At 30.8% G+C, this 27,916-nt stretch overlaps 1 protein-coding gene across 1 annotated transcript in view; it reads right to left on the reverse strand.

The window, feature by feature from the left end:
- Positions 1-27,170, reverse strand: part of Galphao (G protein alpha o subunit) — a 332,111-nt gene extending 304,941 nt beyond the window's left edge. The window contains exon 1 of the mRNA XM_075359997.1: positions 26,535-27,170. Within this exon, the coding sequence (XP_075216112.1) occupies positions 26,535-26,652 (118 nt within the window). The 5' untranslated portion in view covers positions 26,653-27,170. The remainder of the gene's footprint in view (positions 1-26,534) is intronic.
- Positions 27,171-27,916: the final 746 nt, after the last annotated feature.

Here is a 27,916-nt window from a genome sequence, read left to right on the forward strand (position 1 = left end):
TAATTATTAAGCTTCTTTTGTTTTTTATCCACTCGAAAGATACATGAAGGATCACCATCTCTTTAACAAGACATTAGTGAATGTCATTTATATACGAGAGTTATTTTTTTTTCAAGGTCCGATCGGTCACGAAATTAAAACCACAGTGAAAATAAAAAAAATTTTATTTGTAACAAGTACTTACATAGTTACGCTATTTCTCTACATAGTCGCCACTCCGATTTACACATATGTCGTAGCGTGGTACCAACTTTCCAATACCCTCGTTATAGAACGGAGCCGCCTGCGTTTTCAGCCATGTTTCTACGCCGGTCTGCAGATCGATATCTGTGCCAAAATGTTGTCCTCCTAGCCAGCGTTTCATGTGAGCAGAGAGGTGAAAATCGGATGGAGCCAAGTCCGGGCTAAATGGTGGGTGAATAAGAATAAGAATAAGCGGAGAGGAATGTTGTCATCAGGAATTGTCTTTCTCCATGACAATGCTCGGCCGCACACTGCAGCTGTAACAAATAAGTTCCTGCATCGTTTTCGTTGGGAAGTGTTTGATCATCCACCATACAGCCCGGACTTCAACCATCAGGCCCGAAATTCCAACCAATTGAATTCTTTGTTTTTTAACCAATCATAAGGTGAGAGTAATTCTTATTATTATCAGGCCCGAAATTCCAACCAATCGTATTCATTGTTTTTTAACCAATCATAAGGTGAGAATAATTCTTATCATCATCATCATGAACGATATTCGCACACAGCAACTGTAACAAAGAAGCTCATGCAACGTTTTCGTTGGGAAGTGTTTGATCACCCATCATCCATCCCGTACTTGGCTCCATCCGATTTTCACGTCTTTGCTCAAATGAAACGCTGGCTAGGAGGACAACATTTTGGCACAGACATCGATCTGCAGACCGGCGTAGAAACATTCGGCGGCTCCGTTCTATGATGAGGGTATTGGAAAGTTGGTACCACGCTACGACAAATGTCTAAATCGGAGTGGCGACTATGTAGAGAAATAGCGTAACTATGTAAGTACTTGTTACAAATAAAACATTTTTTATTTTCACTGTGGTTTTAATTTCGTGACCGATCAGACCTTGAAAAAAAAATAACCCTCGTAATACTACATTTCAATGTTTTAAGGTAACCCGTAAGCTGTATTCAATAAATTTATAATCTAATTAAGGTTAATTTTTAGGTATGAGGAAGTAGCAAAGGTAATTCGATCTTTTATTTTTTATTAACATCAATATGGATGCGGGTGTTTTACTTTATGATAATAATTACCTGTAATATAAATTTATTACCCGTAGGTAAATTTATTTACCTGTATATTTGATAGGTATTTTTACAATTACATACTGAAAAGTTTTATAACTCCTTATGTTAAAATGTCCACCTTTTGATGGCTTTTTAGATTTCTTTTCTTTTTTTCAAATTAAGTAAATGTAAAAATTTTCTTAGACAATTATTCGGCAAAAAGAATTATTTTTTGTTTTGTATCCGGATTAAAAAATAATTAAGCCGTTAAATAGCACTTGTTTAAGTAAAACTTGCAGAAGTGTTAATACAGATAACAACGAACTAAAAAGAAAGGCTAAAACTAGAATAACGGAACATTTAGTATAAAACATATTCATTTAAATAAAGAAAACTAGATAAATGTTTCAATGTTACTTAAAACCTGATGGATATAAAATAAGCTTAATAGAAACGAAAATCTTATTAAAAAAAAGTTCTTAATAAGCAACATTTAGACAGTTTAATAACTTATTTTATTAAAAATTCAAAAAAATTCATTCACATTTGAATAACGATAAGGAGTCAAAATTAACATCTTTTTTGGAATTTTTATTTTTTTCAAAAATGAATAGTGAAAATTTTCTATCGTAAAAAGTTTTAACATTTATCTTGCCCAAATTTTAATGTAGCAGATAATTCTGACGAAGGTATATATCATTCCTGAGATACATTTTATAATCCTAAATACCGGGCGATGATAACGTGAAAGCAGCCAGCCAAAAAAATAATTAAATAAAAAATAATCCTTTATAAGGGACTTGAATAAAGCGTGATACCCAGACCGAGTAGAGTTCAAGGTTTACACTATTAGCCTAACCTTTCACTCTCTTCTGGATTATTTAAAGTAACAACTTTTCACTAAACTTTTTTTCTTCTTAAAAAGAATACCGTAATGCTTCAAAGTATTGATTTTTTGTTGCATTAATATTTCTTTAACACTTATTTACTTTTAAGTTTAAAATAGTTTATTTACTACAACAGATTTCCTTGTATCTAGTGATAATGACTGCCTAACAATCGAAATACTACTCTAGTTTTAGATAATTTTTAAACCATTTTTCTCTTTTATTAAATCTTACTTCAATAACCGTTTAGCATAATTTATTATTTTTACACAACTAACATATTAACTATTATTATATTTGTTATGCTATGATAAAGGAACTAGAAACCTAGTTGTAGGTACTAGTTGATGAGGTAACTAGTTGAAGGTACGTGCCTTGAAATACATTTAGTCCTTATAACCGAAAGGGTTGTTTGGTAATTTAGTTTAATTATTGGGAATCCTTGAGGATTTTTCGCCTTATAATGGACAAGATTAACTGATAAACTACAGTAGAATTGCATCTGTAATGAAACAACCTTGAAAAAGTCTAAATAATGTTATTTTTTCACCTGTCTTTATCTATTTAAAATTAAAACATAATAATACTCTTTAATTCTCTTACCGCATACTTTTTGAATTCCCCCTTGATTTTTTATTGCTCAATATTCTGTACAATAATTACAGATCAAAACGATCTGATAATTTAAAATTAATGAATACGAGAAAAATGACTTCGTTCGTTAATGTATAATATTAAAGTAAAAATTTAATAAATGGATTTGTAAAAAAAAGAAAAAAAGAAAATGTTTAAAGATGTAATTCTTGAATCCATTTTATCTGGAAATAAACATTTTTTTTTTGTTGAAAATTCCGTTAGAAACAGACTGAACAACCCTGCATCACACACTGACCGAAAAATCTGAAGTACCTCAATACTAATTTTGGTTTCTCCCCTCAAAAAGAGTAAACACCCTACTACGGCTTTTACACGCGGAATAAAAAATTAATTTTAAACAGATTCTACCAAAAATAAATTATAATAATAAAATTAAAACTTAAAGATAAGTTTTTAATTTCATGACAGTTTTTAATTAATACATTTTTAAAACAATAATTATTCTCCATGTAAGCAGGAATATTGTAAATTAAGACTACAAAAAAAGAAACAGGTAGCGTGTATGTAAAAAAAAAATAAATAAATAAAAAACACGAAAAGGTAAAAACCTACAATACACTGTTTAATATTAAAAGAGAAGAAAAACAGTACTTTGTGAAACATATAGTGGATAAAAATCTTCAAATACGCTTACTGCTTAAGACACGCATACTGTTTCTTGATTGTTTTATGCACGCAAAAAACTGTAATAAAACAAAGGCTAGTCTACATAAAATATACAAAGATATTCATATGCATATGCATGAATAAACACGGATAATAAATATTATATTCGTAAAACTTTTGCCTTTGATTCTAGAAATTGCAGACGATGAAAAAACTCTACAGAAAATAAAACTAGGAAACAGATATGTAATACACAGCGAATCCTATACCATAAGTACAAAGAAACCCAACCTAAATTTGAAAAAGTAAATAAATAGGTATATTTTAAATACATTTTAACAGAAAAGGAGCTTTTAAATTTAATTATATTTATTTTTTATATATTTTTAAGTCTTATCCAATATTGTTATATCTTTAGTAACACCCTTACAGATATTGAACTTATTTTCATAAAAAAACAAGATAATTAGTTGGAAAACTTGAGATTAAAACAACATAATTCATATACCTAACCCTTACCATCATTAATTTGTAATACATTTTTCTTTTTTGTCTGAATTTTTCCTTACTATTATTATCATCATCATTACGACTTAGTTTCACGCTTTTATGTTACTTGCAAACTGGGTTTCTTTTTAAAGATATACCTACATTTAAAAAAAGAATAAAAAATTTTAATTTCAAATAAACTTTAAAGGAATAAAACTAACTTTAAATTTGAATCATAACAGTATATAAAAAATGACAATCCTTAAATAACTTTTCAAGTGTTAAATGTAGAAAAATAAAATTTAGCAAATACAAGTATTCTTATAGAAATTTTGTTTTTGTGTATGAAATCATCATACTCCCGAACTTCCGCCATAGGAGAAGTCAAAAATTTTTAATAGAAAGGCGGGCAGTCAGTTCATAAGGGGATTGAAAAACAAAATTTTTGACGTAAACTTGGGATTTTAATGATATTTTTACAGCTAGTTTTAAAAATGGCCAGTACAGTAAGGGCACAGTATGTTGCCTTTACAGACACCACAATTAAAAAGCTAAGTACTATGGAAAGCTATTTTAGCGTCCCCCAGGGCGTTTATCCAGTTTTCTTGGACGAAAAATGGACAGGAGAAGAAAACTAAGAATCCCTAAAATACAGTCATAAAAGAGAAGGTTACGTTTAAAGAATTTAAAAGATAAAAAAACAAGAGCAGGAAGAAAGTGTAACATATGAACAGGGCAATTCTGATTCAGAATACGTTTTAATGTTTAATTACTGTTTATTTCTTTAATTTTATTTTGTTGTTTCCCGCAAATATTTTTTTTTCCCATGTTTTTATATGGTAGATCTTTAGTTCTATAATAAGTAGAAACATAATATTTTTTTCCAAGTAATCAGAATCCCTTGATCTATGTTCTAATAGAACCATATATAATGTTTTTGTATAAGATACTTCTTTAAAAAATAGTTATGTCAATGAACTTGAATTTTCATCAAAAACAACAAAAAATTAATAGTTGATTAGAACAATATGTTTTTAATTTGTTTTAGAGTTCATAAAACCTAGTTAGACCTTTTAAATAACACTAGTTTTGTTGTAATAGAGTCAATAATAATTAAATGATTTCTCTAGCAAATCACTGTTTTTGTCGCTTCAACCCCTACGTTGGGATTGTGAGTAACTACTTGGGGTTGAAAATGCTACACATTACTCATAACTGTTGTAAAATTATGACAAAAAATTGTGTCTTATATTAAAAAAAAAAAAAGTCTATATACTTAAATCTCTTATATATCTTGTAATTCTTGTATCTAAAAAAATAGCTTTTAACGTATACCCCTCTTAATGTATGATGATGCATTTAATCACAATTATTAAAAGAGAAATAAAAGCATATTTAAAATTTACATCAAATTTGAAAAAAAATACAACAAAATTGTTGCAAATTCAAATGGCGTTAAACATTCATATCAGAGAAACAATTTTTTTGTGGTTATTTCGCACAGAATGCACATAAGAAAAACCATCTGCACGGTATTCTTAGTTGAATACTAAAGCTAATATTAGTCTAAATAAATATCAATATTATTAAATATAAATATTAATTAATATTAACTTTAACTGATGGAAAAGTATTATTTTAAGAATATAATTTTTCGTTGGTATTAGCACAATCCACTAATTAAGGTTTATAAATCTTTCGCAATGTAGCCAATTCAAAACTAATAAAATCAAGCCCACATCTTTTTCTATATAACAGAATAGAATATACTTCTAGTTACCAATTAGCTTTAATTACTAGAGAACACGAAGAGAGCAAAAGCCTTAAAAAAGATATCAAAAGTATTTAAATTCATATGTAAAACCATCAAAAGTAGAATGAAAAAACACGAATAACAAACAAAAAAAAAACTTTCAAATTTAGAAACAACACAGAAAAGAGTACTAAAATTTCGGTTTAAAACCATTAAAGGATAAAATTTATAACAGTTTTTGGAGAAACCCGTTTTTTAGTTTCCTTCAAAAGTTTTCCTCCTGCCTAGAAGTTATTCAACATTGAATTTTAAATCAATTTTCTCATATAGTTTTTACGTATGAATAATAATTATCACTTCTATAAGGAGGTACTGGAAACAGAGGAATAACCTCCTAGTTAAAACAGTCGTTAAACGATAAATATTAATACTTTCAAAACTAAAAAAACAGATTTCAGACGAATTTTTTTAATAAGCATATCCATTCAGTAAACATTTATCTAATTAAATCTACGTCACATGCAACCTTGATATTAACTGAGAAGTTTAGTAATTTATACTGACAACGACACAGACAGACAGACATAAGTCACTAACTGACTCTCATACATAATAATAACTTATCAGCTGTCTTGTTCATTCACTATATACATATCATATACATAATACATACATCTTAGCCGAAAATGACTTAAGTAATTAAACATTTAGCATTACAAGTTAACTATAAATAGACATGTCAAAACTTATACATAACTTAATACATTATGGTACACGAAATTGAACATTATCAGAAATTACATCGTCTGATAGTACAAAAAATACCTAGAAACAAAGCACAAAAAATATATAACAACAAAGTACAAATAAAACAAGCATGAATATTACAGTAAAAAAATTCACGTTAAAAATTTGAGTTCTAAATTTTTACGTATTATATGTTTTTTAATACTATATTATTTCTCAAGCTGAAAAAATAAAAAAATCAGTAATGAATTTTCATTAATTAAAATAATAACGGTACAAGATAATTTCATAGTCACGTGATAGATATTAATCGGTTTGTATACAAGTACTTGTCCAATAAAACTGAGCGAAGATAATCTTCGTGGCACAACTTGAGAGCTTCTGTTGAAACTCTCTTCAACAGAGTTAAAGATCATCTGATGAAGTAAGATGTATGACAAAATAGAAAAATTTTAGGCTATTCATTTTTCTACTCACTGACCAACGGAGAAGAAAAGAGGTGATGGTCACCGGTTCACTCACCAGATTCATCTCTAGTTGTATATTTTTTCCTCACTGCAAATCAGTCCAATAAGTAACCCTTTTCATTATACAATCGTAAAAGATTTCCAAGCGGAATAAATTATCTTCCCTTCGTTTCATTGAACAAGAGGAAACTTAACTTACCGAAGCGTTACTTGTTTTTTATTGAAGGAAGGGAAATATGTACCTGAATCATCTACCTCATTTAATAAAACAATCCTGTTACTTGCGTGAAATCCTGTTTCACGTCTATCACTATTTCTTTTAATACTGTCTATTGCAGGCTTCAAGACTTTATTTCTTAATATTTATTAAACCAATTGCAATGTTTTTGTTAACTTTTAAGATGAATTTACAGAGGAAAAAATTAAACCACATCCTTTTATTATCTACTAAATTGATGCAGAACTCATAAAATTGGCATAACGTTGCTTTTTTCCAAAAACAATAAAATATTTTTCCACGAACTTGAATGAAAAATGTAGTGGGGAACCAGGTCTGAACAAAAGAGTAAATTTGAGTAACATACCAGCGGCGAAACTACCGGTTAAGTGTATGCAACACTGACCAGAATTTCATGGTTTCATGGGTGGCTGTTATCCCTAGGGGGGAAAGAAAACAAAGATTCAGCTTTTCAACTGATTGACGTTTGAATCTACAGTGTACGTGTGAAATGATGACTACAAACCTTTAGGACACATAGCAAGGTTACAGTCTCAAACAAGAAGCAAATCTGGGTACTTTTCTGTCTCAACCCGACTTTGTGAAGACGGCCTTTTCATCGAGATTTAAGGTCTTCCGTCAGATTACCACTAAGATTAAAAAACTCTTATTGATCATCATTAAAGCGGTTTGCTCAAAACTGCGGGTCAGGTGAAATCGGGTTAACCAACTAAGGTAAGACTGTTCAAGCCCAAAAGCTTGGTGATCTTTCTAAGCTAAACCTCACTAAACCGACTGACTTAAGGTCCCTCAAGCAGGCAAATCCCAACACCATAGGAGGAAGACTCCATTTATCTTATCATGTTACCGGTCGCCACACCAACCCCTTCGTTCCAAGTTCTGAGGGGCTTTACCGGAGGTCGTCTTTAGACCCTCTAACTGATTACATCTCACGATCATCAGCCAGGCCTCGGTCGGGATGCCTTCGATGTAAATGCCTCGGCAGACATTTGCATCAGTAAAATACGTATCAAATGTCGCCTTCACGTAGGCTTCAAACCGACATCTTTACATCCAACCTAACATGATTCCCTCAAACTAACTGGCCAAAACCGCGGAAGCACGAACCCCGCGCCTAGTAAATATTTGACAACACCGTTCGTCACTGTGAATGCCTCAGAGAACGAACGAGTTTAAAGTTAAATCTGTACTACACTCACACCAATCAAAATTATGTTTCACTCAACATAGACATTCAGACCTACACCCAATTACGTTGACAAATTTAGGTCACCTAACAAGGGGAACCTCATTCCGGTCCGCGCAAGAGCCGGGACAAACCCCGCACCACCACCCGGTCCCGGTAATGACACCCGATCATGATGTCTCGCGTGGCATTACCAAGTCACGATCATGAACGCCACCGGCGGAGGGCGTACACCTCCGGTTGCAAGGGTTACATTCCCCGGCGGCGTGGCCACCCCCACCAGTAGAAGCCCCAAAGGCATATGGACTTTAATATGTAACAAAAAATTTCTGTCGGTAAAAAGAACTTAATCTTGTTCCGCGGCTCATAGAGACTTGTGAGAAGTAAGAGCAAACCCTGTGTATTTTCATGATGCTGCATATGACTAGTTTGACAATGCGGGAGACTGTTGGTGATGGCATTCAATGGCAAACTGATAAATGTAATGTTGTAATCAGGGCTAAGCAGATGGCGATTGGTTCAATAAATCCGTTTACAGAACTGGTGTACTTGTAACGTATGTATGAATCACTTGTTTCATAGAACCTTTATGGAACTCATAAGAAAATAAAACTAAAAAAGAAATTCAATAGTAAGACGAATGACAGGGTAAAGGAGGTAACAAGCTAAATTATGAAACCGTTTTTAATAAACTTTCAACTACATGTAAGAAATACTGCAAGTCCTAAGTGCGATTAGTTGGCTTTTCGTCAAGTGTCCGTAATAAATGCTACGTTTAATTCATAAATCAGTAATGAAAAATTACATTAGTGCGTAGGAATTACGGCATATCAAATTTAATCAAAAGAATGCTTTTTCGGTTCTGATACCGTACAAAACCTACTGCAACCTATTCTTATGGTTATTATGTACGGCATAATTTAACTCTTCTTCTTCTCCTTCTTTATATGTCTTCTGATACAGAAGTGTTGGCTAGTTCCTAAAAACTCTTACCAGTTCAATGACAATTTCTTGCATAAAAGAGGGGGAGTCCCGTCTTTACATTACAAAAAACGTTTAATGTACAACTTCATTCTAGAACTTTATACTGTAGACCGACCCAATAACCGCTGTTCGCACGGAAAAGATCGCTCGTAATAAAACACAAAAGATGAAAAACCTTCACCTGATAAAATATACGAAAAGAATTCAGAATGACTTACCGTTAGATATCATTGCCAGTAGAACTACAATTAATCTAATACTAAGAAATGATGACTAACACACCCAAACGTTCTTTAAATCGTCTGTAAATGTAAAGGTATGATGATAAAGAATGTTTTCTTTATCATTACAATGTTTATCACGATTTTCTTAAATCACAACCAAATAAGTTTTCGTTTTAATTCTTCCACTTAAATTATCCGGTAGAAAGACTACAAGACGCCGACCAGAGTAACTAAATTACTGATAATTTTTAGAAAAACGTTTTCTATACATATTTTCCCCACCTCTAAAAAATATAATATTGTTTTTGGTTTTTGGCTCTAATTCTTTATTATTAAAGTTTTTTTTTTTCTATTTTTCTTTGTCACTTTAAGAGCAATTAAAATTTAGGTAATTCCGACCCTAAAATATACTCTGGACCCAAAATAAGAAGCAATTTTTTTCATTACTATTATAAAAATTATACTTTATTTTTCCAATACTTTTAAAAATTTCTAAAAAAATTATCTTTTTATTAAGAATCACTTCTATATAAAAACACTTACTAAATTGTTCCCGCAGGGTAGGAAACCCCGCAAAATCAAAACATTTTTTATTTGAAATATGGAATATTTGATGCTTAAATTTTGTTTTGGTAATCATTATAATCAATAAAAACAACCTCAAAAGGGGAGTTCACAACCCGCGAACCCCCTGATTCGCGGATTGCTAAACTTTTAATAATACGGAAAATTTTTTTATTACTTATGCCGATGTAACCACCTTGATGACCGGCCGGAAAGGTCATGCTATACTTTCCAAGGTTTTTTTTAACGTTTAGATAGAACAAAATGTTAGCGAAGTCTGTAAACATATCTGTCATTTCGAATCTTAAGGATTTCTTTGTTAGAACTTTTGAATATTTAGAAAAAATATTACATAGCGATGCATGAATTTTCAGGGTAATAACTTGATTTGAAAGTTTTTCTTTTCTTTTTTTAAATTAATTGTACAATAAAAAAAAATTACTCCATTAGTCTGTACTGATATTTTCAATAGTATTAAACTTAATAACAATTCCAGTTATTTATATGTTATTTAATTCTTCTGAGAAAATGTAACCGGAAACAAACGGCTCCTGGTTACCGGTTAAGAAACCAGAATAGTGCATATGCTATTCAATAACAACTGGCCTGACAAGAAATTCGACTACTACACCATCTTTAACAACACACAAAAAAACACAGCAATTGTAATAAGCCGCAAGTGTAACATTACACTAAAAAAAAATTCGAACTAAATAAAATTAAAGAAAGAAAAACCCTATTTTCCTTCTTGTACAATGAAACATTTAAATTAACTTACTCATACTATATAAATAATAATTTTAATAAATATGTAAGGATAATTAAAATTGATATTAAAAACTTTATCTACATATAAGAGCGTAAATCCGCTTATACAAATGAAAATGCTACCTTAAAGTAGTAAAAAAGGATATCATGAATGAAGTAAAAAATTAAATTTAAAAGAAAGCTTTCCGAATAGTGACTGAAATCCGTAAGACATAAATCGGAAGTAATTTCTCATATCATTCACTTCTTTCTAGAAAACTGATGAATCTAAACCTAAAACTGTGCGTTTTAAAATAAAATTTACATAGAAATGCAATATAAAAAAAACCGATTGAATGTTCTTTATGTTTAAAGATATCAAACAATTAACGTAGAAGGTTGTGTAAAAGGAAAGAGATTCTTCTATCAAGAAAGAAGAATAATTTGCAACTTAAAAAAAAAGGCTGATAGCAAAAATAAAAACCCTTTGAAATAAATTCCTTCATAAATACATTCAAAAAAGTGATGATAGATCTTTAAAAAAATGCTGAAGTTGAATTTTCCTGACTGCTTACATCTAATTCCAAATTGCTATTAAAGTAACATTTTTTTCTAAAAGAAAATTCTTAATTTATAAAACAATAAATGGCCAAAAGCAAAAACTTTTCAATATATTATCTTAAACAGCCTACATGGAATATATTCCATAATGTTTCCAATACCAATATACAGTGTACATTGATATATCCAAAAAAACAGCAGAAAACAGCCGTCTAGAAATAAAAATCGGTATGTAATTTGTACATGGGTTGTCTTGACTATCCAACATCCAAACCGCTAGACAGAAGTTAACAAAAAAAAAATCGTAAAAACGTCCTCGTCATAAAGGAAATTATTTTTAAAAAATCTGGCACAGAGTTGAGAAATAAAAACTATAATTGGATATTTTCCATGAAAAATTTCGTAAGTAATTTCATAAAAATAATAATTTTCAAAAAAATACAATAAGAATCCAAAATTAGTTCTGACATTAATATAATCTTGTATCATTACATACAGAGTGCGCATCATATTTTCTGGTTATCAACCCGAATTATTTTAATTAATCGAGATATATATTTTGCCGATAAGTTTGAAGCTTAATAACTCGCTTCATAGTTAAAGTAAAAAATTACTATTGGTTATATCTTATTACTCAATTGCTCCTCCTGTTAACTAGTCAATTTCGTTTCATTCAAAAAAAGAAATTTTTTTATAGTTATGAAAAATAATAACAACAACATTTTACGCAAATGTGAACGCGCAAAAAAGATTCTAAAAAAATCCTTAATAGATAATTTTGTTTTCTTCTGTCCTCGTTTAATTGAGGGGTTTTTCAATCGGATATGATAAAGTTACGAGCAATTTTTAAAGTTTTTAGTTACATTCAGTATTGGCTTTTTTGAAAACTTTAAAAGTGCAAATAAAATTATTTCAATATTAAACATCAATGTTTTATTATAGCATCGATTTATTAAAATACTATTACATAAAAGTAACCACTATTACGACGGGCATAAATTACAACTAGATAAATATATTCATTTCAAATGATTGCTACATTAAATTCAGTAGCGAAAAAAGTACAGTAACGTTCACAGACAAGAAGATTGATCTACTCTTACAGAATGTGTATTTTTCTGCTTTCACTGACGCGAATATTTTACCACGTTTTTCTTCTACTTATACAGCGTCCAATAACTGTACAATAGAAAAAACCACCAACAAAATTGTTATACTTTCCTGGTATTTGTTATTTATTCTTACATAAATGGAAAAATACATAAACAAAGTTTGAAAAGTTAAAAAATTCGATATTTTTAAACTTTGATCGGCTCCCCCACCCAAAAAAATTGCCCCCACTATATTTTTGGGGGCACTTGCACTACTACTATGCTTAGGAAAACAACAAAATTCCCGCTAAAAAATAAGCAATAAATAAAGATACCTTTTTCGATTTTTGGGGAAACGGAGAATCTGGGAAAATTTATTTTTAGATGGTAAAATAACCATGTACTCTTGTATTGAACTTATAAAGTGGGATTATGTTTGCAAAATTTCAAGAAAATTGTACCCCACCCCCTGGAGATACGTACCCGAAACTTTTATCCGAAAATTACCTTATATAACAAGTCTCTGTACAAAATTTCATCAAAATCGGTTAATCCAGTCAAATGTTATTAAGCTTAAAACAACTGCGAACATTACACTCCCACTTTATTTTGTTTTTTTGGGTCCCTGGGTCATGAAACATCGAGAAATGCAAAAAAAAAACCATAATCCATTCTTTGACTAATTACCATACTTTCCTTTTTGTATCATAGCTCTAGAGCGTTGATCCTCAAACATTTTCGCCCACCGTCCACATTGAGAATCAAAAATTTTCTAATGCCCCAAAATTTTTAAACTTACCATCTGTTAAAAATAATAATTACAATTGCTGTTTTTAAGATACGCTGTTAAAAGCAGCAACTGCAATTATTGTTTTTAAACGGACATATCCCAATTCCGAGTTGAAACTTACATTTTAAATGAGAGCAATTTCTCACTGATTTTTATTTTAATTTGATGATTTCTGAAATCTTAAGTATATTGTGAAAATGTGGAGTACTCAAGCTTTAATTCTTTTTTTATTCGTCTGTCTAAGCCTCTTGGTTGCAAAAGTTAAAGTAGTTAAATACAATCACTTTTTATCAAAAAATATAGGTGTCCCTTTTTTTGTACTAGTAGATATTTAATTTCGGTTTGAAATATCAGGAAAACATAATTTTAGCCTTTTTTCTTTTATCAACCATCGCTTCTTAGATCGTCTGAACGCCCCCAATTTTTTGTGGGCCTTCTACCGCCCCCCGCCTGAAGGTCTCCAGTGCCCACAAGGAGGCGTTACCGACCACTTTGAGAACGAATGCTCTAGAGCTATGATGAAAATAAAATAAAACGGTTGATTCAAATAGGCCAAAATCTGGCGAGGAGAGTAAGAAAAATTTAGATATCAGCTGACTTCGAAGTCGAGAGTTCTAAGGTTCACATTCTATTAAAAGCAGTTACTTTTATACAGATTTGAATACTAATCGTAGATACCGGTGTTCTTTGGTGGATGGGTTTTAATTAACCACACGTTTCAGGAATAATCGACCTGAGACCGTACAAGACTACACTTCATTAACATTCATACATATCTTCATTCATCCTCTTAAGTAATACCTTACAGTGGTTCCGAAGACAAGTTTTAAATCTGTTAAAATTTAAAAAACACGACTGCCCAAAAAAAGAAAATAGGATATCCGGCCAGTGCAGTCATTACACGATTGTGTAGTGTAGAAGTGCGGAACCCCTTAATTTAGGACCGTTGGTATAAGATCCGTGAAGGCTTTATGCCAATATGACTGAGTCTCTCGAATATTACGCATCACAAAATGAACGTTTTGAACAACATTATTTGGCTCCATTTTGGTGTAAACAACCACAAACAGAAACATTTCACTGAGCTTTATGTAGCTCTACAGTTGAGAGGGCGTAAAACAATACTCTTGGTTTGTAATCTCCTTTCGTTACTCATTACCCTTGATTGAAAGAAATCAAGTGGAGTTATGGGCACTGACCGGTATTCTCTGTACCCGCTCCTACCGTTTGGAAACAATTTGACCTGCCAATTCTTTTTACCTTTTGTTCTCGCATAACGCTGATGAGAGGAGCTGTTTTGCGCTTCAACGGATAAATAGGTGTCGGACGGTCGTCAGTAACATCACGTAAAATAAGAGTTCACGTTTGGTATATTGGTGTCAAATGGCATTATACCAGCGGTAATAACGATTTCACCGTCATACATATTATCAAGTAAATCGCCATATTCATTCTCATAATCCTAATATCCAACAACTTGCGCTTGTGTTTCAAACATTGCTCTTTCATATAGGATAATTAAAGAGCGTGCGGGTGACAATTTTGTATACAGTATAATTTTTTCAAATGTTTTAAATTTATTTAAACATATATATAAATATATAGTCTATGACACTCCCGGTAGCGTAAGGATTCCAACGCGGGGCCATACATTTAAATCTGTTCAAGAGTGAGCTGCTACGGTGGAACAAACATACAAACGTTCACCCAAAATATATTACACTCCATTTTGAGTATTCGTGTAAAAATAATTCCTTACATAGATAAGTTGATGTTTTTCACTTTTTGTCAGAATTTTTTCTGACTATTAAATTAATAATCCCTTACAAATAAAATAAATACCCTTACTGTAATTTTGATATCAAAACATATTGATATTTTCGTACGAAAATAGCTCAGGTTCTGTAGAAGACCTTACGTAAATTTTCAACATTCCTTTCCTTAATTTTATCCTCGCTTTTATTGTGAATGGATTTTTTCGTAGAAGTAAAATTTTGTGTAGACATAACCTTACTTAAAATAAAAATAAAATAAACATTTAAACCGACTTAAAAATCCAACTCAAACGATTAAAATCATAACATTTTCGATCTTCTTTTGGATTTCGTCTTACTGAAATCAGAGTATCAAATTATGGGTTAATAAGTTGATAGTTATTTACAATTTGGCGCCAAATTAAAAGTCAAAATTTAAAGGAGAATTGAGAAAAAAATATAATTTTATGCATTTTCTTTTACCGACTATTCAAAGAAAAGTACCGCATTACTTTCAATCGCACGGTATTGGGGGGGGGGGGAGGTGAAATTGAATTTTTTTACGTTTTTAGATATGAGTACGAAAATAACATTCACTTAAAATGTAATTTCCTGCATCTCCGGTGCGGCTTCGCCCGCTCTAATAATTACTTGCGTTACCCGTCGCGATCAATTTTTTTTTATCTTACGTTTTTTAGTCAAATAACCGGAGGCAGGTGCAGCCAATCACGTCGCACACAGAGTACAGTCAAATACCGATTTTCTGCAAGTGTTTAACCGTGTTGGGGTTTAACCGCGATGCCTTTAGAGGAAAAAATAAAGTTTTAAAATCCTATAAAGTAGTTACAAATTTAAAGTCTTTTCACCGTTCTGTAATAGGTTACTCATTCATTCATTTATTTGAATTTGTGCTTATTTTGAAGACGATAATGCTGTACTAAAATTCATTGTGGATATGAAAGGACGATAATTCGTTGTGCGATAATATTATGCTACGCAATCTTCGAAGTTCAGTTAAAGAAAGTCTTCTCAGTCACTAAAACAATCAAATCGCGTCTTATTAAAAAAAAATCTTAAAGAGTAAAATGTACAATTTATTAATTTTCATTTTAATGTTTTCCCGTTAGCTACTATAACTTTAATAAGCGTTGGTTAATGCATTAAACAGAGTACATACACTGTTGTATGTTCAATATATTTACGTACAATATTAATGATAATGAAAATCTGTTGTCAATACCTATTTTGAATAAACTTCTGGATATTACTTTTACCAGGAACGTAATAGTGTGATGTAGTACTGTATTTTATTTTAATATTTTCCGTTATACCTTGATATAGTAGTGCATTAGATCATTTTAACAGGTATTACATTATTAAATATAGTTTTTGCATCAATCGCGATTTTGCAATGATTTTGGATTATCCGCGATCCTCTTTCCCAGTTATTATCGCGGATAATCGGGAGTTAGCTGTAAGAGTGGCAATGGCGGTGTTGGTTGACCCGCCGCGCCCTATACCATCGCACCCCTTAAAAATCGAAATTCATAAAACCCAAAAATGATTTTTAGATATTTATCTGATATTTATTTGCAAGCGCAAATCGAATGAATATCTTTTTTAGTATATTCGGAAAACGGGGAAAATTTTCAATCACTCTTCAAAAGTTTTTTACCTTTCTTCACTCCTTTCAAGGTCAAATTTTGAAAAATCTAGTTATTGATTTTTGGATATTGACATGAAGATTATGCACACCAAAAATCCAGTTGATATCTTCATTTGTTAGAGAAATTAAAAAAAAAAGTAAAATTCAATGTTAATCCATTTTAATCCTTTAAACTCGGAATTTAAAAAAATCCTTTCTTAATATCCACTTACACTGTAAGAAAAACGTACATCCAAATTTCCATCAATTTATCTTCAGTAGTTATTGCTAGCGTTGATTGTGAATCACTCACGAAATATTGTTTAATATATGTATATGTATGTCTATGTATAAAATTTGTGGTTCGAAAATCTCCAAAACTACTACAAAAATTCATTGAAATTTAAATATGCTGTAGCAGTGTATCTGAAGTTGTGCATGTGAAAATCTGGTGTAAGTTGAGTCGCCCTTTGGTTACGCTCAACTTGAAGTCGACAACAGATAACCTCAATTTGAGGTTATATTAATTTTTGTATTTTTCATACGCGTTTATGCAGAGTCACAGTGGTGAATAACTTTAAACTTGATACTTGTACGTTACTAGTTATTTTTAATTATTTCATCAAATTAAGGTTATAATAATTTAATTATACCTCTTTTAGTTTTCTCATTTAATTGAAATCTTGTATATTTCTTGAGCAAAACTATACAAAGAAATATTATGTAAAATAAAATAACTTAAAATGGATCATCTTGCACAGAGTTGCGGAAGAATCTTTTTTTAAATATAATTTCTTCACTTTTAAGTTTGTTTTGTTAAGGAAAAAGGACAAAAATGTTAAAAAAATGAGCATAAAAAAGACGTGAGTTTTCTCTTGAGAAAAATATTATACTATCTAGTTAAAAGGTGATATAAAAGTATGCCGATAAAAAAATATTTGAACATCTGTTTCATCTTATTCAATGAATACTTTGTAAATAAAGATACTACCAACCGATAAAAAACGAGTATAATGTCATATACACTTCTTTTTAATATAACATTTAATCAATGATGAGGGTAAAAATATACTACAAAATCAGTCTTTTCTGTATTTTTTTTTTGTTTTCAGTCATTTGACTGGTTTGATGCAGCTCTCCAAGATTCCCTATCTAGTGCCAGTCGTTTCATTTCGGAATAAGCCCTACAACCTACATCCCTAACATTTTTTTTTTACATATTCCAAATGTTGCATGCCTGCACAATTTTTCCTATCTGTCCTTCCAATATCAAAGCGACTATTCCAGGATGCCTTAATATGAGGCCTATACGTCTGTCTCTTCTTTTAACTATATTTTTCCAAATGCTTCTTTTTTCATCGATTTGCCGCAACACCTCTTCATTTGTCACTTTATCCACCCATCTGATTTTTAACATTCTCCTATAACATCACATTTCAAAAGCTTCTAATCTTTTCTTCTCAGATGCTCCGATCGTCCAAGTTTCACTTCCATATAAAGCTAGACTCCAAACATATATTCGTACTTTCAAAAATGGTTTCCTGACGATTAAATTAATCTTTAATATAAACAAATTATATTTCTGACTGAAAGCTCGTTACACCTGTGTTCGGAATTGTATATCACTCCTGCTTCGTTCATCTTCAGTAATTCTAATTCTATTTCCCAAATAAAATTCTTCTACCTCCATAATCTTTTCTCGTCCTATTTTTATATTCAATGGTCCATCTACATTATTTCTACTACATTTCATTACTTTCGTTTTGTTCTTGTTTATTTTCATGCGGTAGTTCTTGCGTATGACTTCATCCATACCATTCATTGTTTCTTCTAAATCTTTTTTACTCTCAGTTAGAATTACTATATTACCACCCACACAATATTTCCTTCCTTGCCATTTCCTATTCTTACATTCCAATCTCCAACTATTATTAAGTTTTCATCCCCCTTTATCTGTTTAATTTCTTCGTATACACAATCTACCTCATCATTATCATGGGCACTTGTAGCCATATAGATGTTAACAATAGTTGTCGACTTAGGTTTTGATTTTATCCTTATTACAATGATTCTATCGCTAAGCTTTTTGAAATAATCTACTCTCTTCCCTATCATTTTGTTCATTACGAAACATACTCCTGGACCCCCTTTATTTGACGCTGAGTTAATTATCCTAAAATCACCTGACTAAAAGTCGTTTTCCTCTTCCCACCGAACCTCGCTAATTCCTACTACATTTACATTTAACCTATCCATTTCCCTCTTTTAATTTTCTAACCTGCCAACCTTTTTCAGACTTCTAACATTCCACGGTCCAACTCGTTAAATGTTACTTTTTAATTTTCTGGTGACCCCTGCCTTGGTAGTCTCCACCCGAAGATCTGAACGGGGAACTAGTTTACCTCCGGAATATTTTACCAAGGAAGGCGCCTCCATCTTTTTTACATGAAAATGCAGAGAGCTACATTTTTTTCTTGGTAAAAAAACCAGCCGTAATTTTCCATTGCTTTCAGCTGCGCAGTACTCAGAAGACCTACGCCCTTAACAACTACTGAAAGAGCTGCTGCCCTCTTTCAGGGCAGCAGCCTGGCTGATGACTGTGAGATGTAATCAGTTAGAGGGTCTAAAGACTACCTCCCGTAAAGCCCCTCAGAGCTAGAACGGAGGCGGTGGTGTGGCGACTGGTAATGTCACAAGGTGGGTTGGGATGCCCTCTTTCAGGAATCATTCTTTAGTCTGGCTCTCAATAGATACCTCTACAATATGGTTGCACCTTCGGTCCAACTACTCTTTACCACTGAGCACTCAAGCCCCCTCACCATCGGCAAGATCTCATGATTCATAGAGGGAGCTCTACTGTATATTTTCCACAAATAATTAAATTTGTGTAAAACGAAAGAAGTAAAAATAAAAGTTGGTGAAAATTTGTAAGCCATCAATAATAATTTTTCTTTCAGGCTGCTCTAAACCATTAGACCAGGCTGGTCTAGTGGTTAACCACTCATCGCAAATCAATTAAACAATTGATTTTTGAAGTCGACAGTTCTGAGGTTCAAATCCTAGTTAAAATTAGTTACTTTTATACAGATCTGAATACTAAACAATTCAAATCAGCTGATTTCGTAGTCGAGAGTTTCAAATCCTAGTAAAGAAAGTTACTTTTATACGGATCTGAATACTAGATCGTGGATACCGGTGTTCTTTGGTGATCGGGCTTCAATTAACTATACATTCCGGGAATGACCGACCTGAGAGTGTGCAAGACTTCACTTCATTTACATTTACACATATCATCCTCTTAAGTAATACCTTACGGTGGTTCCGGAGGCTAAACAGAAAAAGAAAAAACTAGATAACGGATAGTGGTGTACTTTGGTGGCTAGAATTCAATTAACCACATCTTAGAAATGGTCAACTTGAGTCTGTGTAAGACTATACCTCATTTACATGTCATAAGTCATCCTCATCACATTGGGCATAAGGGGTTGCTTATCGTTCACTAATTGAACAAATTGCAATGTACACATTAGGGATAAAAAAAGAAACTTCTTATATGACCGAAATTCAATTTTTTTTCTTATGGGTACGTTGTAATTTGTCCAAATTCAGTATAACTCAGACATCTTTTAATAAAAACCAGAACATGATAATCAACTGTTCTAATAATATAATTTCTTTCACAAAAAATTATACAATTTGTAACGATAATTCTTCTAGAAATGAAATAAATTAAATATTTTTAAATCTAATAGAATAAAGTTCATTGCTGTAATTAGACCACAATATTACTTTTAAATATACATATATGGACATTTAACATAAATATACTCTGTTTATTTTTAGTACTATCAACAAAAAATCCGCATAAATTATGCTTCTAATAAATAAAGATATTTTAAATCCACTGCAATTACTTATTATTTTAACAATCATAATCACAAAATGTATTAATTTCCTTCTAAAAAATTGTCTGCTAATACTCAATATTTTGAAACTAAATTAATAAGCCAATTTCATTTTTAAGAAAACTTATAATAAACTTTATACGGAGTTCTACTTTTTATTTTTTTTAAACTAGATAAAAAACTTTCTTTTAAAAGTTCTAGACATTTCCGAAGGGATGCAAACAATGGATTTTACTTGTGAATTATTTCCCTCAGTTAGGGACTGACTACACATACATAAATATTACAGGTCTTTTAACAGTAAGTAATCTACAACTCACTTATACCTTTCAGTCATAGAATCTGACAGGAAATTATAATAATAATTATTATTATTGTAATTACCATACTTAATTACCCGACAACTGTTGTAAAAACATTAAGTTTTTAATTCTATAAAGACTGAAATATATCTACTACGATAATAAATATATTTAATAAATCTCTATGACATGACGATCATGCGCAAATGCCAGCAAATCGATTAAAAGATAAGATTATAAATTATAATGAAAGGAAAAATGGAGTTTTTACATGTTTTTATAAAAAAAAAATATATAAAAACGATTCAAGAAAACATTATTAACCAATCTTCATTTATTGAACGGGACCACCGTTTAGATATTACTTCAGAGAATGAGATGAATGGCAATTTTTGTAGCGTGTGAAAACTGCCATAATGCTTGACCGGGATTCGAACCCGGGAACTCCAGATGAAAGGCCGAGATGCTACCACTTACGCCACGGAAGTAACCTTCATTTTCATTTGCAAAACGGTATCAAATTACGGTAATCTAATTCGTATTATGTTCTATTACCGCAAATTTCCCGACCAATTTCGTAATGTTTCGCATAAAAACACTTCCATCATCCGATTGGTATCAACCTACATAACGTTATAACAATCCAATATCAAGGAATTAAAAGATATTTCCAAATTGCCATAAGAGATAATGAATTTTTTGCTAAAAAAATTTTCCATTTAGGTAATCCAAAAATAATTAAGAGAGAGATCGACCACCAGAAAAACCTCCTCCACGTGTGACAAATAACTCCAAAAAATGGAATACTCGTTCTAAAAAATAAAATGATTCCCTAAACGAAATTAGGAGTGTAGAAATGGATCCCTATACCGTTCTTCATTTAGGTATATACACAGTCGCATACCAGTAAACCATACCCGACGAAATGCAGGTAATGTTAAGCCCTATATGTGACACTACAACTGTATTCAATATAGGAAATGGCTGTATCATAATTATTCTTTAACATCATTACTCTCAGAAAAAGTAAGACTAAAAAATGGCTGTTTCTTGTACTTCCAGTGATTTATACCCATCTCCCTCATAAGAAAGACTGGAATAAATATTGTAAAGAGACTAATAAATGTATCCCTTTTTGTGTGAAACAATGCATTATATAAACTTCTATAACTCAATAAGGAAATAAAACTCCTTCTCCAAGATAAAAAAAACGTGTTTTTAGTGGAAAGTAAGATTAAAACAAAAATTTTAAAAAGTAATAAATGCTGGATGAATAATACTTTGAATAAATTAGGTTAATTAAAAAAAGTTGAGTTATCCACCGTTTCTACAGGAACTAAATTTTATTTTTTAAAAATATATATATTTTGTACGAAAAATGTTTAAATTTATTTCATCTTAATTCTTGTCCCTTTTATTAATATCATCAAAAACATGTAAAACACAAAATACGTTTCTACAGGAACTAAATTTTATTTTTTAAAAATATATATATTTTGTACGAAAAATGTTTAAATTTATTTCATCTTAATTCTTGTCCGTTTTATTAATATCATCAAAAACATGTAAAACACAAAATACTACCCACAACGCGGAAAAAAGAGCCCTCGTTTGAAATTTCAAAAACATTTAAGTGAAAGTTACATACAAATTCTATTAGCTTTAATTTCAATAACTTACATTTTTTCCAAAAAAAAAATGCATTCTGAAGAGGGTAAATTAAAAAAATTAACATCCGAATTTAATTTTTGTTATATTCTTTCGTTTTTTTTTATTTTTAGTGTATACTGAGCGAATAATGCCAATTATATTTTTCACCAGAAGAGGGCTGTCTAATAATAGATATTTCAAGTTATAAGAAAAGACATTGCTAAGATTCAATCATGTAAATTTCTACGACCAGTTAAAATAAATTCATTCTTTAAATTTCGTTAAAACAGGTTATGTCGTTCATGCTTAATCCCGTACAAACATAGATTGAGATAATGAGGATAAATATTTGCAATTAAATAACAAATGCTGCAAATCAAAATCCAGTTTTTTAGTTGTATACAGAACAGAAAGATAAGATTAAAAATAAAAACACATTTCAACAATTTTTATAGCCTAAATTGTGACCTAATTTATGTATCTATTTATGGATAGAAATCTAAGAAAAGTTACATTTATCGCCTATCTATGAAAACCGTACAATAAAATAAAATAGTTACCCGATTTTGATGAAAGAATATCGTGATAATATTAGATATTGATAATATTTAATAAAATCTATACTATTATATAAGAGGAAGAGGGTTTTTGTTTGTTCAGTTAAACAAAAAAACTACCCTATCAATCGCAACCAATCCATGTTTACCCATTTTTCTTGGCGTAACTGAGGTTTTATATATATATATATTTCCTCAAAAAACGTTGAAAAAAGTATATTTTCAAAATATACTACATATATATATATATATATAGTAATAGAGATTTTCTGGTTGAAGCTCAAACTTTAACCTGACTTTTGGTAAGTGTAATCTTCGTGTCAATAAATCAATTTCTAGATTTTTGAAATTCGACCTTGAAACGGGATAAAGAAAGATAAAAAAATGTTGAACAATGATTGAAAATTTTCCCAATCCAGACTATAGTAAATGAGTTATTCAGTAAATTTGGGCTTGCAAATATCTTCAGAAAAATATTTAAAAACCATTTTCGGTGTTTTTTAATCCCCATTTTTTTAAGGGGTGCCAAGGTATACGGCGCTGTGGCTCAACCAACACAGTCACTGCCATCGTTACTGTATGTGTGATTGGCTGCACTTGCCTCCGGTTACTTGACTAAAAAACAAAATATAAAGATGGATCGCCACGGGAAACGCAAGTAACCATTCAGCGCGGACGAAGCTGCGACGTGGGAACTAGTACATATATATATATATATATATATATATATATATATATATATATATATATGAATAAAAATAAATTTAGTTTTTATTTCAAGAAAATTATTCATGTACTCAACAGACTCAAAATACTATAGGTGAAAGATTACGCTGTTTTATCATTCTCAAATTTTAATAAAAAACTTATAAAAATAGTCATTCAAATCGGTCCAGCTGGTATTAAGTTTTATGTGAATGTCAATGCAAACGAATGAATGTTCATTTATATCTATATTATAAAAATACATATATAAAACCTTGTCTAATTTAACAAATACTACAGCATGCAAAAACTGTGATTGTAAATATCTATACCATATAAAAATATATCTTACAAGTAACACAAAAATATGTTCGCACTGATTAAATTAAAACAAATTTTTTCAAAATTTGTTTTGTACTTTAAATAAACTGAAGCAGAAAACGAAAAATAAATCGCCGTATTAGGACACTTTCTAAATTGAAGAATAACTAAAGATCCTGGTCGATTTAATAAATAAAAAACATTCAATAATTATTTTATTAAAACAAGTCATTATCCTATAAAGCCAATATTAGAACTTCAGGAAGGAAGTTATATTCCACTTTTAGAAAGCTTACGGAAGTCGAGTATCAAACTAAATATGATTAACATTCACATCGAATGACTAAGTATAATTTTCTAATAATTTTATTTTTTAATCAATATAAAATATTCTTTCAATATTTCTATCGTTAGTTAGAACGATTACGTATTTTCGCAAATACTGTCAAATATAAACAACCATATCAAGAATGATAAAAGAGGAAAATCTATTACATCCATTGCTAACATAAAAGTGCTCTAACAATACACAAAAATGAACTTGTCTGTTGAGACAATTTAATCACAGTAAATAAATATAATATATATATAATTGTTAAATATAGCTGCCGAATAAGGAATATAAGAAATTGAAATAAATTGACAACAAAAGAAAGAATTTGAAGAATGTAGTAGAATATCAGAAATTTCCTTTTAAAATACCTACTTGTAATACTTTTTAAATGTGACAAAATGCAATTTTTATATATTATAAAAAAGCAATTAATATACATTGCTCAAAAAGTAGACATTCAATCACCTATAGAAATAAATTTATATGTAAGTATGTTTCGTTAGGATTGTTAAATTACGGAATTTATGTTTATTAAAATTACCTCTTGTTTCATTTTCATTACTTTCGTTAAATAATTTTCTTTTTTAAGTAATTTCAAGGTAACCGCCCAATTACAGCCACTGTGATGAAACAATGAATATTGGATTAAAAAAAAAATCGGAAATAATTACACAAAAAAATATTAGGGAAATGTAAATGAAAAAAAAAAAATTCAGCTAGTCCCTTGTGATATTTATTTTTTATAGGTAGGCAAGAATCCTTTGAAAAATCTGTCTGCACTAAATTCACTCAGAATACCTCACTCAACAACCACAGACGATAAATCAATAATCTGTTGACAGCCGATATGCCACAGACGCCAGGCTTGCATCCCGGTAAACCTAATGTCGCTGTCTCGATTCTCGGCTATGGTTTGGAAATTTTTATAACGAGTCGAACTAACATAGCCGCTAATGACCATATTTGTTGCGACTTAAAAATTAATTGTATTAAACAACTTTATTAAGAAAAATAATACTGAATTATCTAAACATGAATTAAAAGGGAACAGTAGTAAATAACACAATTAGACTTGTAATCGAAAAATCTATTTTACATAAATAAATAATTTTCGAGAATATAACAGAAAATAAAGTTTCAAGGCTTATAGAATACAATCCATAAAACGCTGAAACTGAGACGCGTTTCTACGGACATTATATTATAAAAATTTAGTTAACCACAGATGAAATAAAAAATAATTTAATTCACGTCAAGCGACTGATTTATAAAGATAACCATATTTCTCATTACGGTTACTGCTGATAAGATTAAAAAGAATGATTTTTACGTTTTAAAATAGTTTAAGGGTTTGACACGCAGCATGTAACAAAAAAATTTCTTTATTTGATTTAAAAACTAAAGTTTTTAAGTCAAATAAAAAAAAGGTTTGTATCAATGTATATAAATAGGACTTACGAATTCAAAGACGGCAAAGATTTTAAACTGTAAGAAAAACAAAACGTTTTACCAATATACAATGTAGCCAATCAAGAATTTAAAGGGAAACTCTTTCATTCAGTCACTTTGTCATTTATTCTGAATAATGAATTTATCAAGTAGCGTGTCTAATAAGGGTCGTTCGAGTTATCAATGGTCGCCATTAAGAAAAAAAATTGCAATAAATCACAACCCTTACATCCAACCGACCTTATATTTTACGCAGGATAAAAAGTTAAATTTCGCAGTAAATTTTGCATTGTATTATTTTTAAAAAGCAAATTATACTCGGATGAAATGTTTAAATTTATTATCTAATATAGTCAAAGAATTGTTGCAATACTGTAGTTCCTCGTATCGCATCGAGACCGAACTCACATGCGCATAACCCCGCCCAGCATATCGAACGCTGGCTCCCCAATCCCTGTCCGGATGTCAACTGTTGGTAATATTTTTGCAAAAACGAAAAAGATAATTTTTGAAAAGTTCCATCTATTTTTATTTATTTATTTTTTTATTACCGATAACAAATTACTGTAGTAACAAAATCCTCTAAGTAAAATTAATCCGAAAATAATTACACTAGTCGTAGTAAGTACTAAATAAAATTTAACGAGTGATATTAATTACATACCCAAAAGTAACAACTTGATATCTTTGGCTGCTTGTATACCATCCTCTTTTAAGTCCTTTTCGATCTTCTTGCTGCGGGCGAGGGCGGCCCTCTCTTCCGCAGACATAGCACACCCCATTTTCCGGCCTGCTTTCTTAAACGTGACGAAGCCGGTCTTTTAACGGACCGAGAAACTCGGACCAGCCGAGCGCACGACAGATTACAATCCGATAAACGAAATCAGATAATACATAGGGGTTTACCACTCATCTCGCGCACTGTACACAACACTCACACACAACCGTCATAACACGTCTATCGTCTTATAGACACACTACGTCAGTCAGCTACAAAAAAATTACAATATGCCAGACTAATTAACCCTTATCTCAGCTGAGCCTGCCCATTTCCAGCAGCTCGCTGCCGGAAACAGACATATACACAACAACACTCAAAATTCTCCAGAGCTCAACTGAACACTGTTGGTCTCTGACCGGCCGATCTCTGCGCTATCTGTTGGCAGCGGGAGCAACATCGGGCCGCGCCTCTCCAGCACGAAAAAATTGATTTAGCTTCCCCCTACAAGCCACAACATCTAACTCGCGTTTATACAACCGGCAGAATTACTCCGTGCCGAACGTTAATTATAACAAGGTTTTTTTTCCACAAACCATTATTTCAACTAAAGTTAGCTAATCGAAGTTGCTAGTATGTCAATAAATACTATTCACTAGATAGTAATGACTAATTTATTTATCTTATCAGCTACTCAACCGATGTTGATTCACGCGTATGCTTAAAGGAGCCTTTATCTTTTTGTTACGTAAAAATTTCGTTCTAATGCTGGTCTTTAAATCAAATCCAATAAAAGTTTCAAACTAAAATATTTAATATTAATTTTAGAGACGAAAAAGTTGCCTTTAGTATTTAAAAAAGGCACCCACCAAATATAAGAAAAAAATCAATTTTAAATATGTACAATGCACAAGAAAATTTTATAACAATTTTTGCACTTCATCTAAGGAAATATATCAAAATTAATAATCAGTTTTTAAAAACCAATTTTTACTTTTTATTTATCCTGATCAAGTTACGTTGTTAGTTCATTTGGAATCATATTTTTGATATTGTTGAGTATAACTTTCATATGTTATGTTCCATTTATATGCAGTAAACTGCTATGATTGATTCAAATGTAGAACATGGTGCTTTCATTTATTTTTGTATCTGTAGGCAAATATACAACCAAATTACACAATATAATATTTACTAAATAACCGGAATTTAATTTGTTTCTCCTGGATTCCAGTTTTTAATTGTATATGTTTTATTATTATGCTGTGTAATCTTGTACATTTAATTTGAAATTTTTATAGCACAATAACTTTGATAAATAACGTTTT

This window comes from Lycorma delicatula, chromosome 3 (genome assembly GCF_047948215.1).
Source record: "Lycorma delicatula isolate Av1 chromosome 3, ASM4794821v1, whole genome shotgun sequence".
In the NCBI taxonomy this organism is placed as follows: Eukaryota; Metazoa; Arthropoda; class Insecta; order Hemiptera; family Fulgoridae; genus Lycorma; species Lycorma delicatula.